At 41.5% G+C, this 15,696-nt stretch overlaps 1 protein-coding gene across 1 annotated transcript in view; it reads left to right on the top strand.

Annotated features, from left to right (window-relative positions):
* Positions 1–15,696, top strand: part of CPO (carboxypeptidase O) — a 152,578-nt gene that overhangs the window by 125,420 nt on the left and 11,462 nt on the right. Inside the window, exons 5-9 of the mRNA XM_075284339.1 lie at positions 3,168–3,279; positions 5,355–5,456; positions 7,025–7,129; positions 11,885–11,995; positions 13,507–13,597. Of these exons, the coding sequence (XP_075140440.1) occupies positions 3,168–3,279; positions 5,355–5,456; positions 7,025–7,129; positions 11,885–11,995; positions 13,507–13,597 (521 nt within the window). The remainder of the gene's footprint in view (positions 1–3,167; positions 3,280–5,354; positions 5,457–7,024; positions 7,130–11,884; positions 11,996–13,506; positions 13,598–15,696) is intronic.

Raw genomic sequence — 15,696 nt, 5'->3', positions numbered from 1 at the left:
TGTCTAAGATTGTGTGCTAACATTGTGGCAGTATGCAAGCAATACGTAAACAAGCATCCCATTGATTTCAATGGGGAGTGCACGTATGCCGGCACCCATAGAAATCAATGAGATCTGTTTTAACGCCGCTCACTCTGAACGAGTTTTACATTCAGAATGAGCGGAGCGTTTACTCCGTGTGCAGGCTCCCTAATAATAGAACTCCATTTAGTCCTTTTATGCGGTATACTTTACAGTTTCCTCCTATTCAAATGGGGACTATGTTATAAAAGACATCACATAGATAATAGAAAATGTGAAGGATGCTACCATATTGGTTTATTACTACTAGAGTTAAAGGGGTTGGCCACTTTCAGATCAATATTGATAGACTAATGTTATTGTTTGTACAATAAAAGTTGTACAATTTTACAATATACTTTATTAATTTCTCACAGTTTTCTAGATCTCTGCTTTGGACCACTGGATAAAAATAAGTCCATGGTCATGTGCTATACAGTCCGTGGTCATGTGATATACAGTCCATGGTCATGTGATATACAGTCCATGGTCATGTGATGTACAGTCCATGGTCATGTGATATACAGTCCGTGGTCATGTGATATACAGTCCATGGTCATGTGATATACAGTCCATGGTCATGTGATGTACAGTCCATGGTCATGTGATATACAGTCCGTGGTCATGTGATATACAGTCCGTGGTCATGTGATATACAGTCCATGGTCATGTGATGTACAGTCCATGGTCATGTGATATACAGTCCATGGTCATGTGATATACAGTCCATGGTCATGTGATGTACAGTCCATGGTCATGTGATATACAGTCCATGGTCATGTGATGTACAGTCCATGGTCATGTGATATACAGTCCATGGTCATGTGGTATACAGTCCATGGTCATGTGATGTACAGTCCATGGTCATGTAATATACAGTCCATGGTCATGTGATATACAGTCCATGGTCATGTGATGTACAGTCCATGGTCATGTAATATACAGTCCATGGTCATGTGATATACAGTCCATGGTCATGTGATGTACAGTCCATGGTCATGTGATGTACACATAGGTGCACAGCTTGTTACAGACACAGCTCAGTAATTAGTCATCTGCCTGGTAACGAGCTGTGCATTTGTGTGTACATCACATGATTACGGACTGATATTTATCCACTGGGAGTAAAACAGAATGAAGGACAGCAAGCAGAGATCTAGAAAACTGTGAGGAATTGATACAGAAAGTATATTGGAAATTATATAACTTTTTATTATACAAATAATAACATTTGTCTCTCAGTATTGGTCTGATAGTGGCCAATCCCTTTAACCTATTGTAAGGGAATTGTTGTAAGAGCAATTCCCCAGTAACTGCTACTGAACCCTGAGGGGAAAGGAACGACAAAACTGTGAGTCCTAAGCTGAACCCTCCCCTGTCCCTGCCTACTTGCCTTTCTGCCCGAGGCGGCAGGGGACAACTGGGCGGCAGTCCCTTCTTGGTATAGATGATAACACACACAAAGGCAAATGGCAAGCACAAAGGTGGGGGTGGAAAAACAATATATAAGAAGAAAGAACCTGCCTCAGACTTGATTGGAAGATTAGCTGTCAATCACACAGATAAAGCCAAGATTAACTATTTGAGGAGCAGAGGGAAACAAAGGTATAAGACATGGGTGTGGTGCAAAATCAATTACAGAGATGAGTGAAAAGGACAGTGTTAAGACAGTACAAGAAGAACCTACAGCAAGGAATCATACCTGGACACGCCTCCTGTGCTGTAGCATGTGGTCAGAGGATGGCGCCAAAGTCCAAATAGGCAAGGATGTTACACCTTTTGTCAGACATTTAAATACTATTGTATTGTCACAGTTATTGGTAATGTGAATAAAGCTAATATGGAACCCAAACTGTATCTGAAAAATGTAACTTGACGTACAATATTTACCTAGCAAATATCTGATATAGGAATATGTTCACTTGATTATGATTTTACTTACTAAAACAATAAAATCTTATCGAAACAGAAAATGTGTAGGATAAATGGTGTGCAGCTGCAACTTTGTTGTAAGACCTCTATGAAATATTCTAAGGGAATAAATGGAAGTGTGAACATAGTATACCTTTGCCTTACTCCATGATTTCCCCGCACAATTACATTTCTACAATATTGTAGATAACAGGATAGTATACGGAGATTCCCACTGTCAGTGCTATATCATAGGCTGCTTTATCTGCTTTATTGTACACTCTGCTGGACCTTTTTGCCATTTTGACAATAATTCTTAGTGCTAAAATTCTACTGGTGCAGCGCACATTTAATGGCTACCGGAGCTGTCATCTCTTGGCTGCTGAAATCTTACATTATGACTGATACCTCACGTTGCGGAAACACTGCTTTTTTGTTGCAGATTTTGCAGAGTTTTTTGAGCCAAAGCAATAATGGCTGCAAAAGGAATGGAAAATATATATGAAGTGCTGATACTTTTCCCTTCTGCTCAATCCACTCCTGGTTTTGGCTCAGAAACGCAGCAAAATCTGCAACAACAAAAAACTGTTTCCACAATGTGGGGTCTCAGGCTGTATCAATTTCCTTTTATGTCCCAACATTCCTTTGCTTGTATTTGCAGATAAATAGTCATACTACAAATTATGAACAGGTTAGTATATTAGATAATGTGATATGATCAGCAGCTCCTACGAATAGAGATGAGCGAACACTATTCGAAACAGCCGTTTTGAATAGCACGCTCCCATAGAAATGAATGGACGTAGCCGGCACGTGGGGGGTTAAGCGATTGGCCGCCGGCAAAGTCTGCGTGCTGGATGCTTCCATTCACTTCTATGGGAGCGTGCTATTAAAAACGGCTGTTCCGAATAGTGTTCGCTCATCTCTACCTACGACTGTTACCCTTGGTCCACGCTTAATGGATATCCCAATCTATCTACCTGTCAACAAGCCACAGGACACATCACACAGATATCATTTGCATTTCCTTTGTTTGAATAGAAAGTTGATATGTCATATATATCCCTTTGGTGTTTCAGTCCTGAGAGATTTTAATTCCATGACTGAATAAAAGCAATATAGATTTTCACAAAGTCTTTAATAGGTTGTGTTATACGTGATAGTTCTACATATATTAAATATTGTTTTCTTTACAGTATTCTGGTTGGCAACTTATCTCAATTATTGGGCAGTCAAGAGGAAATAAAGCTAAGAAGACGGCGTTCCATTTCAGATTATGACTATACAATATATCATCCAATGGAAGAGGTATGTTAACCTTTTACAAGATATTAATAATACTAGCTATTAAAACCTCCACAGCACGAATCGCTTGTTATGTTAAAAATTAAACACTTCATTTAGTTTTGTTAAAATTAAGCAGATGAATATTTGTAACAGTTTCTATAGAATTGGTCTACCATTACTTTAAATGGGTCCTCCAGCATTCAAAGCATATTTAGATATGTCAGAGCACTACAAGAGCCGCGAAATTAACTGCAGAGCCACAATCCTGATGACCAGATCTGACCAGCACCACCACATCAAATGTCCCGGCTTCTCATATCATATATGTGGGCCTTCAAAGACTGCCAGGAGTGTTTGGGGATTTCTAGGACTCTCGCTTTGTTGAACCCCCAGTATAGATGAATTTAAAGAGGATCTTCCATATCCTCAGGCACGTGCAGTTTTATACACTGTTAGAAAGCTATAATTCAGTGCACTGTTGGCTTTTCCATTATGTCTTCTGGGGCTGGAGATATCGGTGCCGTTATTATGACAGCGATGTCTGCCCACTGTCATAAGGGTGCTCCTGATGGTCTTGCTGGGCACATTAGGGGCCCGGTGACAGTCGCTACCGCTGCTATCATTATACTCCGGGGTCTTTTCGGACCCCCGAGTATAATGATTGGTGGACCGGGAGAGGTAAGAGAACATAAAAAACACTGTTACTTACCTCTCCACAATCCATACAGGCTTCGGCCTAGTCATCCGACGTCACATGAGCCGGGCCTGCGTCCCGGGTCATGTGACATCTGACGTAATTGAAGAGCGACTACTTCGGAGGCCGACAGCAGAGGAGACGGGAGATAGGTGAGTAACAGAATTTCTTTATGTTTTTCTCTCCCTGAGTCTCCGATTATTATACTCTGGGGTCTGAAAAGACCCCAGAGTATAATAATTGTTTATGGGTGTTCATTATGGGGCATAATACTGTGTGTAGGGGCCACTATGGGGGATAATACTGCGTATAGGGGCCACTATTGGGGATAATACTGTGTGCAGGGGCCACTATGGGGGATAATAGTGTGTGCAGGGTCCACTATGGGGGATAATACTGTGCGGAGGGGCCACTGAGGGACATAATAGTGTTTGCAGGGGCCACTATGGGACATAATACTGTGTGCAGGGGCCACTAAGGGACATAATAATGTGTGCAGGGGCCACTATGGGGCATAATAGAGTGCGCAGGAATGTGTAGGAGGGGCTCGGTCGAGGTCATCGGTGTCGGTCGGGGGGGCCCCATATCAGAAGTTCGCCACGGGGCCCCACCATTCCTAGTTACGCCACTGTCTCCAGCATCGGTGCACATAAAGGAAAAGCTGATAATGTGCTTTATTCAGCGCACTGTTGGCTTCCTAGCAGTATATAAAACCGCATGTGCCCGAGGACATGAAAGGTATTCTTTAAATTACTGAGGACCTAAAAAGTAAAACCCTCTCTTAAACCTGTATACAGTAATACAGAACTGCAGGGACTGCTGCTGAAGCCACTGTTTACATTTGCCTAATTTGATTTCTGATAGTTCTGAATACATTCCAAATTAATCTAAACCATTTCATTTGCCATCAGTTCTAGACAATTCATGTAGAGGATACAACACCAAATTTGATAGATGTGAAATACTAAAAAATGAAAATCAAAAATTATTTACAATCATTAGTAAATACAAATTTTCTTATGTAATTGGGCATAAACTTTTTATAAAGCTTATGAAATTTTATCAGGTAGATGTCGGTTGTTGAGACCCCTCTGTTTCCTAAAAAGATTGGGTGCTGCACACCTTTGGCTTTCATCTCCTAGAAGGTATACGGATGCATACACTGTATACTAGAATGTCTGAGAAGAACAAAGCAAAGTAGATAAAAGCCCAAAGGAGCCGAGCTCTTACATGTGGACCTCTATCCCTTGTTTTAGCGAATGATGAGGGTCTTATCACCCAGACCCCCACAGATCAAAACTTATGACATGTTAATATATTTTATATTTTATAAAAGCTAGTTTCCCACTTATTATAGCGCACTGTGATAACTGAGCCGCTGGACTGTTTCTATTACTTCCAGATCTACAACTGGATCAACGTAATGGCAGAGAAGCACAGTGACCTGGTAACACAGCACTATCTAGGCTTCACTTATGAATCTAGGCCAATGCATTATTTAAAGGTACGTCAGTATACAATTTACTTCCTGACATCTTCTGTCTGTACTACTCATTATAATAGCACCATAGGATGGATGTATACAGACGTTCCTATTACAGACTGTATATACCTGCGATGATGACCTTTGTTAAGCCTTTGCTTGTATAGTCACATCTCAGAAAATATCCAGTGCTGCTTATTACTAGAAAATACATCTCATGGCAGATTGCAAACAGATGAAGCCGCGTCCTCCTAAAGTGCCAAGGAACAGATATGGTTGGATCCCTGTCATTGACAATTAGAGAATGATCACACAGGCAAAATACTTGTTAGCCGTTTACAGCCAAGGGTTTTGGCAGCAGGACCACGTGCAGATATTTCACCATTCAATGGGGCTTATTCATATGCAGCCTCCCAAAGTAGGACAGGAAATTATGGTGAAAGAGGAAGGATTTTTAGGTATGTGATGTACAGGCATGAAAAAAAAATCCTATAGTTTATGTATCAGGGCATAATAGAAAAATCTCTGGTCTTTAAAAGGTCTTAAAATTAGGTACAGGAACCTCATATGGACAACAACACACAACAGATTCTACCATATCATTATTTATTCAACAAAAACTAAGCAAAACTGGAAATGCCATGAGTGAAAAACTAAGTACACCCCATGAAACTTGTAGAGCCACCTTTAGCAGCAATAATGGTTTTCTGTAAGATTTTATCAGTCTCTCACATTGTTCTGGAGGAACTTTGGCTCGCTTTTCTTTACAAAATCACTTTAGTCCATTGAGTTATTTGGTCATTTGATTCTGCACCGATCTCTTAAGATTCCACCATAGCATTTCAATTGGGTTAAGGTCTGAACTTTGACTGGGCCACTGCAAAATCTTGATTTTCTTCTTGTTTGCTGCTGCGCTTGGGAAAATTGTCATGTTGCTAGACCCAGTTACTGCCAAGCTTTAGATGTTGGATCGGTGACCTCATAGTTTGGTAGACTCTGGAGTTGATGGTCGACCCAATGGCTGTACTTTTTCCAGGTCCTGTGGCTACAAAACAAGCCCAAATCTTCATCCCCATCTACCACCAAGCTTAATACATGATATGATGAGTTTTTCTAATGTGCTGTGTTTGGATTGGCATTGTGTTCTTATATAGGATATAAGAACTGCAGAAACAAACTAATAAGACATTATTAAGACATATTACAAAGTTGATTAAGTTTTTATTTTTATTGGGAAAATAGAGGTGAATACTATGTAACCTATACAAAATTCAACAAAGAACTCCATCTGATATTAGAAAGGAATGTCAGGTTCTAAAACATATTCTGGAAAGTATACTACCCTACTACACAATACACAAAGAATATATATATATTTAGGTTAAAAAAAAAATCACCTGTAAAAGGCATCATTCAGGCAACATATTCTGGAAAGTATACTACCCTACTACACAATACACAAAGAATATATATATATTTAGGTTAAAAAAAAAATCACCTGTAAAAGGCATCATTCAGTAAGATAAGGAGGCGCTGCCGACCCTAGCTGACCAAATGGTTAATATATTGCTACTTGGCTCATTTGACAGATCAGCAAGCCTTCAAAAGGCCCGAAAAAAATTGTCTGGATGGATTGTGGAATTCATGCTCGCGAATGGATTGCTCCAGCTTTCTGCCAGTGGTTTGTCAAAGAGGTAAGCTATCCGGTCTACAGTTATAGATCGCTTTAAAACCCACAACTCACCAAATTATATTCAGTTACTTATCTGTTTAGGGGCCAGATAACAGCTAGACAAAAAGCTGATAAATGAACATGAAAACTATCACCAAACAGGGGTGATCATGGGTCATGTAACTGTAGGCATTTAGTGTACGATTGATATGTATATTATTATAAGCTGTTATTATAGATAGATAGATAGATAGATAGATAGATAGATAGATAGATAGAAGGATAGGAGATAGATAGATAGATAGATAGATAGATAGATAGATAGGATAGGAGATAGATAGATAGATAGATAGATAGATAGATAGATAGATAGATAGATAGATAGATAGGAGATAGATAGATAGATAGATAGATAGATAGATAGATAGATAGATAGAAGGATAGGAGATAGATAGATAGATAGATAGATAGATAGAAGGATAGGAGATAGATAGATAGATAGATAGATAGATAGATAGGAGATAGATAGATAGATAGATAGATAGATAGGTGGGTAGGTGGATAGATAGAAGGATAGGAGATAGATAGATAGGAGATAGATAGATAGATAGATAGGTGGGTAGGTGGATAGATAGAAGGATAGGAGATAGATAGATAGATAGATAGATAGATAGATAGGAGATAGATAGATAGATAGATAGATAGATAGGAGATAGATAGATAGATAGATAGATAGGTGGGTAGGTGGATAGATAGAAGGATAGGAGATAGATAGATAGATAGATAGATAGATAGATAGGAGATAGATAGATAGATAGATAGATAGGAGATAGATAGATAGATAGATAGATAGATAGATAGATAGATAGAAACATTATAACGGGATTAGCTCAGAGATCGTCGTCTCCTCAGATAGACGAGCACTTTTGACACAAAAATTAGAGTCCAGTCCAGCAGAATGTGGTGCAAATGACCCCATAGATTGTAAACCCTCGCGGGCAGGGCCCTCTATCCCACCGTGCCAGTCGGTCACTGTTAGTATTATATCTAACTGTATATTTTAAGTACTGTATGTAAACCCCCAAATGTAAAGCACCATGGAATTAATGGTGCTATATAAATAAACAATAATAATAATAATAATAAAATGTCCGCAACCGGTTTTATTAGGGCTAGTTCACACGTGAACTGCCCGCGCGGGTTTTGACACAGAGAGAGAGACGCGGCGAGCCGCGTCTCTCTCTTGTCAAAACCCGCCCACCGCGACCATCGCTGTCGCGGCTTAACCCTCTGCTGTCGGCTCAAATGAATGAGCCGACATAGGAGGGAGCTGCCGGGGGGCGGAAGCCGCGTGGCTGAGCCTGCGCGGCTTCCGCCTGAAGAAAGGACATGTCCTTTCTTTTCTCCGCTAGCAGCAGCTCGCCGCTAGCGGAGAACAGAAGCCCGGCAGTCTCCATAGACCACCATTATAAGGGGAGGTTTTGGACGCGAAATCCGCTGTCAAAAACCTCCCCTTATACTCACGTGTGAACTAGCCCTTAGAGGTGGTGCAGACAAAACAAAATCAAAATACAAAATAAAATCCTAGCCGTCCGGCTTCTACCTACAACACAGGTATCCTAACTATGACAGCTCCATAAACACAACAAACAGCAGTGTCCATATCCGCCTCAAAATCCTGACCAAAAACATGACTCCCATTGAAATCAATGGGAGCCTCTCAGGAGTTTTTTCTGGGAGCTGGCTTGTTCTGGCTCCTGGAAAAAGAAGCGAGGTGCTCATTGTTCAGGCTCTTTCGCAGTGCACTGGCTTTCAGTCGCGGCTATCCATCTTTTGGACCGGAACCAGAGGCAGTCTCTGGTTCAGGTTCAGGTCCAAAAAACCCCGTCTGAACTTACCCTTGGGCTAAGGCCCCACATTGCGGAAATGCAGCTTTTTTTTGTTGCAGATTTTGTAGCGGTTTTTTGAGCCAAAGTCAAGAATGGCTATAGGAGGAATGGGAGATATATATAAAGTACTTATTCTTCTACCTTCTGCTCAACCCTCTCCTGGCTTTGGCTCAAAAAGCTGCAACAAAATCTGCAACAAAAAAAGATGCGTTTCTGCAATGTGGGGCCTTAGCGTTAGGGTAAGTTTACACATAGTTTTTTTGGTCAGGGTTTTGAGGCCATAATCGCCTCAAAACCCTGACCAAAAAGACGGCTCCTATTGAAATCAATGGTAACCGCTCAGGAACTTCAGGCCAAGTCGCCTCGCGATTCACCCTGAAGAAACTCCCTCCTCCAGTCTAGGCCCATTCATTGCAGTGCACCGGCTTTCAGTCGCAGCGACCCGGCTTTTGGATCGGAACCTGAGGCGGAGGCCGCCTCAGGTTCCAATCCAAAAAACTATGTGTGAACTTACCCTTATACATGCATCTCTGGATACAATGATTTAATCCCATACATCCCAAAACCTGGGGTGGCTGAGTGGAGTAGAGACACACCCCATTCTCCTACTCCAGCAGCCAGACCTTGTTACCATGGTTAAACTCTTCAGCAAGGAACACAGTTTGCATTTAGATCATACATGACAGGAACCTGGGAGAAATGTACACTCCTTCTACCACTTTGCCCCTCGTCCTGTCACTATATATATACAGTCCTATGAAAAAGTTTGGGCACCCCTATTAATCTTAATCATTTTTAGTTCTAAATATTTTGGTGTTTGCAGCAGCCATTTCAGTTTGATATATCTAATAACTGATGGACACAGTAATATTTCAGGATTGAAATGAGGTTTATTGTACTAACAGAAAATGTGCAATATGCATTAAACCAAAATTTGACCGGTGCAAAAGTATGGGCACCTCAACAGAAAAGTGACATTAATATTTAGTAGATCCTCCTTTTGCAAAGATAACAGCCTCTAGTCGCTTCCTGTAGCTTTTAATCAGTTCCTGGATCCTGGATGAAGGTATTTTGGACAAACAATTCAAGTTCAGTTAAGTTAGATGGTCGCCGAGCATGGACAGCCCGCTTGCAATCATCCCACAGATGTTCAATGATATTCAGGTCTGGGGACTGGGATGGCCATTCCAGAACATTGTAATTGTTCCTCTGCATGAATACCTGAGTCGATTTGGAGCGGTGTTTTGGATCATTGTCTTGCTGAAATATCCATCCCCGACGTAACTTCAACTTCGTCACTGATTCTTGAACATTATTCTCAAGAATCCACTGATACTGAGTGGAATCCATGCGACCCTCAACTTTACCAAGATTCCCGGTGCCGGCATTGGCCACACAGCCCCAAAGCATGATGGAACCTCCACCAAATTTTACAGTGGGTAGCAAGTGTTTTTCTTGGAATGCTGTTTCTTTTTGGACGCCATGCATAACGCCTTTTTTTATAACCAAACAACTCAATCTTTGTTTCCAAAATGAAGTTGGCTTGTCCAAATGTGCTTTTGCATACCTCAGGCAACTCTATTTGTGGCGTACGTGCAGAAACGGCTTCTTTCTCATCACTCTCCCATACAGCTTCTCCTTGTGCAAAGTGCGCTGTATTGCTGACTGATGCACAGTGACACCATCTGCAGCAAGATGATGCTGCAGCTCTTTGGAGGTGGTCTGTGGATTGTCCTTGACTGTTCTCACCATTCTTCTTCTCTGCCTTTCTGATATTTTTCTTGGCCTGCCACTTCTGGGCTTAACAAGAACTGTCCCTGTGGTCTTCCATTTCCTTACTATGTTCCTCACAGTGGAAACTGACAGGTTAAATCTCTGAGACAACGTTTTGTATCCTTCCCCTGAACAACTATGTTGAACAATCTTTGTTTTCAGATCATTTGAGAGCGGGCTGTCCATGTTCGGCGACCGTCAAACTTAACTGAACTTGAATTGTTTTGTAGAAAGAAATGGTCCAAAATACCTTCATCCAGGATGCAGGAACTGATTAAAAGCTACAGGAAGTGACTAGAGGCTGTTATCTTTGCAAAAGGAGGATGTACTAAATATTAATGTCACTTTTCTGTTGAGGTGCCCATACTTTTGCACCGGTCAAATTTTGGTTTAATGCATATTGCGCATTTTCTGTTAGTACAATAAACCTCATTTCAATCCTGAAATATTACTGTGTCCATCAGTTATTAGATATATCAAACTGAAATGGCTGTTGCAAACACCAAAATATTTAGAACTAAAAATGATTAAGATTAATAGGGGTGCCCAAACTTTTTCATAGGACTGTATATATATATATATATATATATATATATATATATATATATATATATATATATATATTGTAAGCCGATGGCCGGTCAGGTATTGGAGGGGGTGTACATCTCACCCAGACTACTAAGGTGGGTGAGATGAGAAAACTCCAGAAAGAACATTTTCTCAGCAGATAACTATTGTCTGCTGAGGGTTATTTCAAAGTTCCAGCTACCGAGCTGGATTTTTAGGAATGGCAGGTAGGATTGGTAGTGGGATTCCCGTCATTACACCCCCCTCCAGTCCACACTTTGGGGATGTTCCAGAAGCGACTCAGCTGCAGAAAGTTTGCTCATCAAGGAGGCTTAAGCAGTTGCTCCAGCAGCAACACTTCGCAGAGCTTGTTGCTGCACTACCTTTTTGAGTGAAAATAAACTCTACCTTTGTTTTTGAACTAAAGAATCTGGACTTTTGTGCCTATGCCACCCCACCTAGCAACCTCAACCCTGACAATATATATATATATATATATATATATATATATATACAGTATATGTATACATTATTTTCTTCTATTTCAGATTGTACAGAACCAGGAAAATGATCCCCGTATACAGAAAATCCTAAAGAATATTGATCTGTATGTCTTGCCTGTACTAAACATTGATGGCTACATCTATACCTGGACAACAGTAAGTAAAGCTACAAGTTGTTACCTGGTATGATAATGGTAAAAATACTAGACTGATATAATAAACTAGCTAATATCAAGGCACATGAAGAAAAAGCAGAAGTGTACTTACTGTAGACTGTAGAAGATGGATCTATATAGGTGGATAATACTCTATTCACAATAGCATCATGGCTAAAGGATCCAGGACAGTAATAAGGCTAGGTTTAAACCTGCACCAGTTCTACGTCTGGGGTTTCCGTCCCTGAATTCACTTGAAAAATTTGGAACAGGATTTTTCTCTCTGAATTATTCGGGCGGAAACGGGGCGGAAACCCAGCGGACCCCATTGTAGTCTATGAGGCCCACGGGTTTCATTTTTCTCTATTATAAAAGCTTAAAATATTCAATGTAAAATTATTCTACGTATATTATAACCATTCAGGATTGTATGCAAAAATTTCCATTCTTGATTAAGGCTAAGGCCCCCATGGGCCGTATCTGCAGCATGAACCGCTGCGTGAACGCATTGCAGTTGTGACTGCAATGTACATCATGCAAGTGCACATAGAAATAGGTTGCCGCTCATGGAAAAAAGAAGCGAGCTGCCCTTTCTTCAGGCAGATTCTGCGGCTGATTCAGCCGCGGCGTCCACCTCGCGGCAGCACCCTCCAGACTAGGCCCATTCATTTGGGCCTACTCCGGTGTGGGAAGCCGCAACTGTCGGAAGCTGCTACAGTTGTCGCAGGCGCATTTTGGTCCTATTCTGACACGGCTTCCCGCGTCAAAATCAAGACCAAAATATGCCATTCCGTGTCCCGTGTGAACTAGCCTTTAGACAGTTCTGTTTAATTCTCAGCTGGCTTTGACTCAAAAAACCGCAGCAAAATCTGCAACTTTGCTGGTTCTGTAAAACGCAGCATTTTTTCTCTTCTGTGTTTTTGAAGCAGGCAGAAATCTTGGGTTTCTGTGACATAGGGCAATAGCCTGAGGCTAAGGCCCCGTGTAGCGAGCCGCAGCCAAAAAATGCTGTGGAAAGGTCTATGTCGGAAATGCATCAGGTTTTTTCCCACAGTGTTTTCACAAAAAGTTTTTCACTTTCTGCACCTATTATACCTATAAGGAGAATGGCAGTGGTACAATTGGTACAATAGGTACAATAGGTACAATTGATATGCTGCAATTTTCAGAAACACAAGCATTTTTGAAATCACAGCTTTTCCACTGCAAATTAATTTGTGCAAAACGTCAAAAAGCTGTTTGTTCAGCACACTGGGCCCCAGGGTTAGGTAGGTTGCAAATGACCGTGGGCTTCTGGCCGGCCGAGAATTTAAGGCACGGGCAGCACAGACGGGGGACATGCCGAAATCCATGGCTAGCACATCGGTCACTGCTAGGGTCATCTACAAAGGGCCTTATATAGTTCTCCCAATAAGTTGGAAAACATTGAAATGTATAAAATCAATGTATGTCTATATTAACATATATTTGATCACAAATGCCTAAAACAAATCGTTCCATATCACTGCATAGGACAGACTGTGGAGAAAATCTCGTTCCAAGCATGAAAGCGGCGCCTGTTATGGGGTAGACCTTAACCGAAATTTCAATGTAAAATGGTGCAGTGAGTATCTTTATTTTCAGACTTCTATATGAAATACAACCTTTAATTCATGTTATCTATTATTCATAAAATGTTGTGCAATAGTTTTAGATGGATATAGAAAAGTGCTGCAAAGTAAGAATAAAAAAACACATGGAAAACATATAAAGTCAATCCAAAGTCTTCCTAATAAAACCATCATGATCACTATAGTGATTAAACCTTCATTTATTGCCATCTAGTGTAACTATCAATAGGAGCGATTTGTTAATATTAGAGATGGGCGAATACTGTTCGATCGAGTAGGTATTCGATCGTATATCAGGCCATTCGACATATTAGATTTTTAACGAATACCACGTGGTAAACGCAGTAAAAATTCGTATTCCCTCCCACCTTCCCTGGTGCTTTTTTTGCACCAATAACTGTGCAGGGGAGGTGGGACAGGAAGGAGGAAAACGTAGGCATCGAAAAAAAAATAGGAAAAAGTCATTGGCTGGCTAAATCAGGTGACCTCAGATTTATAAGAATAGTGTCAGCCATATTCGTGTCAGATGTGGTTTGGTGAGATAGAGAGACGTATTACAGAGGGTCAGATAACTCTTTTCAGAGCTACACTGCAGGAAGTGTATATACTGAACCGTGTATACACTTAACCTGCCAAAGCTTCACAAAAACCCTTTTTAGGGCTCAAATTGATTACAATTGGGGTGAGAATAAAGCTTCGTACTGTCACCTGTACACATCTGACAATGCGTCAGGGTAGCATAAAGGGACGGGGATGTGGAAATCCAGCTAGGGATCCAGGCCACAGTTGAGCTACTGGAGAGGGGCAGCCAGCAGTGCCCCTCGTCATTAGCACAAAGGGACGGGGACGTGGAAATCTAGCTGGGGATCCAGGCCACAGTAGCTCGACTGTGGATCCAATTAGCTACTGGAGAGGAGCAGCCAGCAGTGCCACAACGTCAAGCAGGGTACCCCGCTGACGAGGCCCGAGCACCAGGAACCTATGTTAGAGTGGATAGCAGATATTGTGGACCCGCAACCAGCATGTCCCGTAAATAGTACTGACGAGACACAGTTCCATGTGTCTGTGCCAGTTCACAAGTTCCTTGTCATTTTCCCTCTCCAACACCACCACCATCACCGTTAAAAAATAATTAAAAAAAAACCATTAATGTTTTAGGACTCATCCCAAGGGCCTGAAAAATATTTTTTTAGAGCTCACCCCAAGGACCTAAAAATTAATGTTTTAGGGCTTACCCCCAAGGGCCTTACAAATAATGTTTTAGGGCTCACCCCAAGGGCCTGAAAATTAATGTTTTAGGGCTCACCCCAAGGGCCTGGAAATTAATGTTTTAGGGCTCGTCCCAAGGGCCTGAAAAATAATTTTTTAGGACTCACCAAAGGGCCAAAAACACTGCTGGTTAAAGGCTCAACTCACCCCAAGGGCCAAAATCTAAAACACTGCTGGTCAAGGCTTAACTCACCGAAAGGGCCAAAAACACTGCTGGTGCAAGGCTCAACTCACCCAAAGGACCAAAAACACTGCTGGTCCAAGGCTCAACTCACCCCAAGGGCCAAAAACATTGCTGGTGCAAGGCTCAACTCACCCCAAGGGCCAAAAACATTGCTGGTGCAAGGCTCAACTCACCCAAAGGGCCAAAAACTATGCTGGTTAGAGGGTCAACTCACCATAAGGGCCTAACATTCTGCTGGTTAAAGGCTCAACTCACCCAAAGGGCCTAACATTCTGCTGGTGCAATGCTCAACTCAAAGGTGCAACGTTTAGATGGCTTCTTTCCAAACCGGGGGCGATTCCTTTCGGTAAGATCTGATGGCTGTTTCCAGCCCTGATTATCCTGGCGCGCAATCTGGCACGTATACGCTTATCAGAGTTTGCGCGCTCAAAAAAGATCCCATTAATTTCAATGGGGATTACGATTGTATGAAGTGCGTTATTTTGCGCCCAGAATTTTGCGGCCGCGAGTTATACGATCGTAATCCCCATTGAAATCAATGGGATCTTTTTTGAGCGCGCAAACTCTGACATGCGTATACGTGCCAGATTGCACGCCAGTTTACTCCGTGTGAACTGCCCCTAAATGTTTTTATTTTTC

The sequence above is a fragment of the Leptodactylus fuscus genome, chromosome 8, assembly GCF_031893055.1.
Source record: "Leptodactylus fuscus isolate aLepFus1 chromosome 8, aLepFus1.hap2, whole genome shotgun sequence".
Taxonomy (NCBI): Eukaryota; Metazoa; Chordata; class Amphibia; order Anura; family Leptodactylidae; genus Leptodactylus; species Leptodactylus fuscus.
Note: the sequence above shows the minus strand (reverse complement) of the source record. Positions and strands in the feature narration are given on the sequence as shown.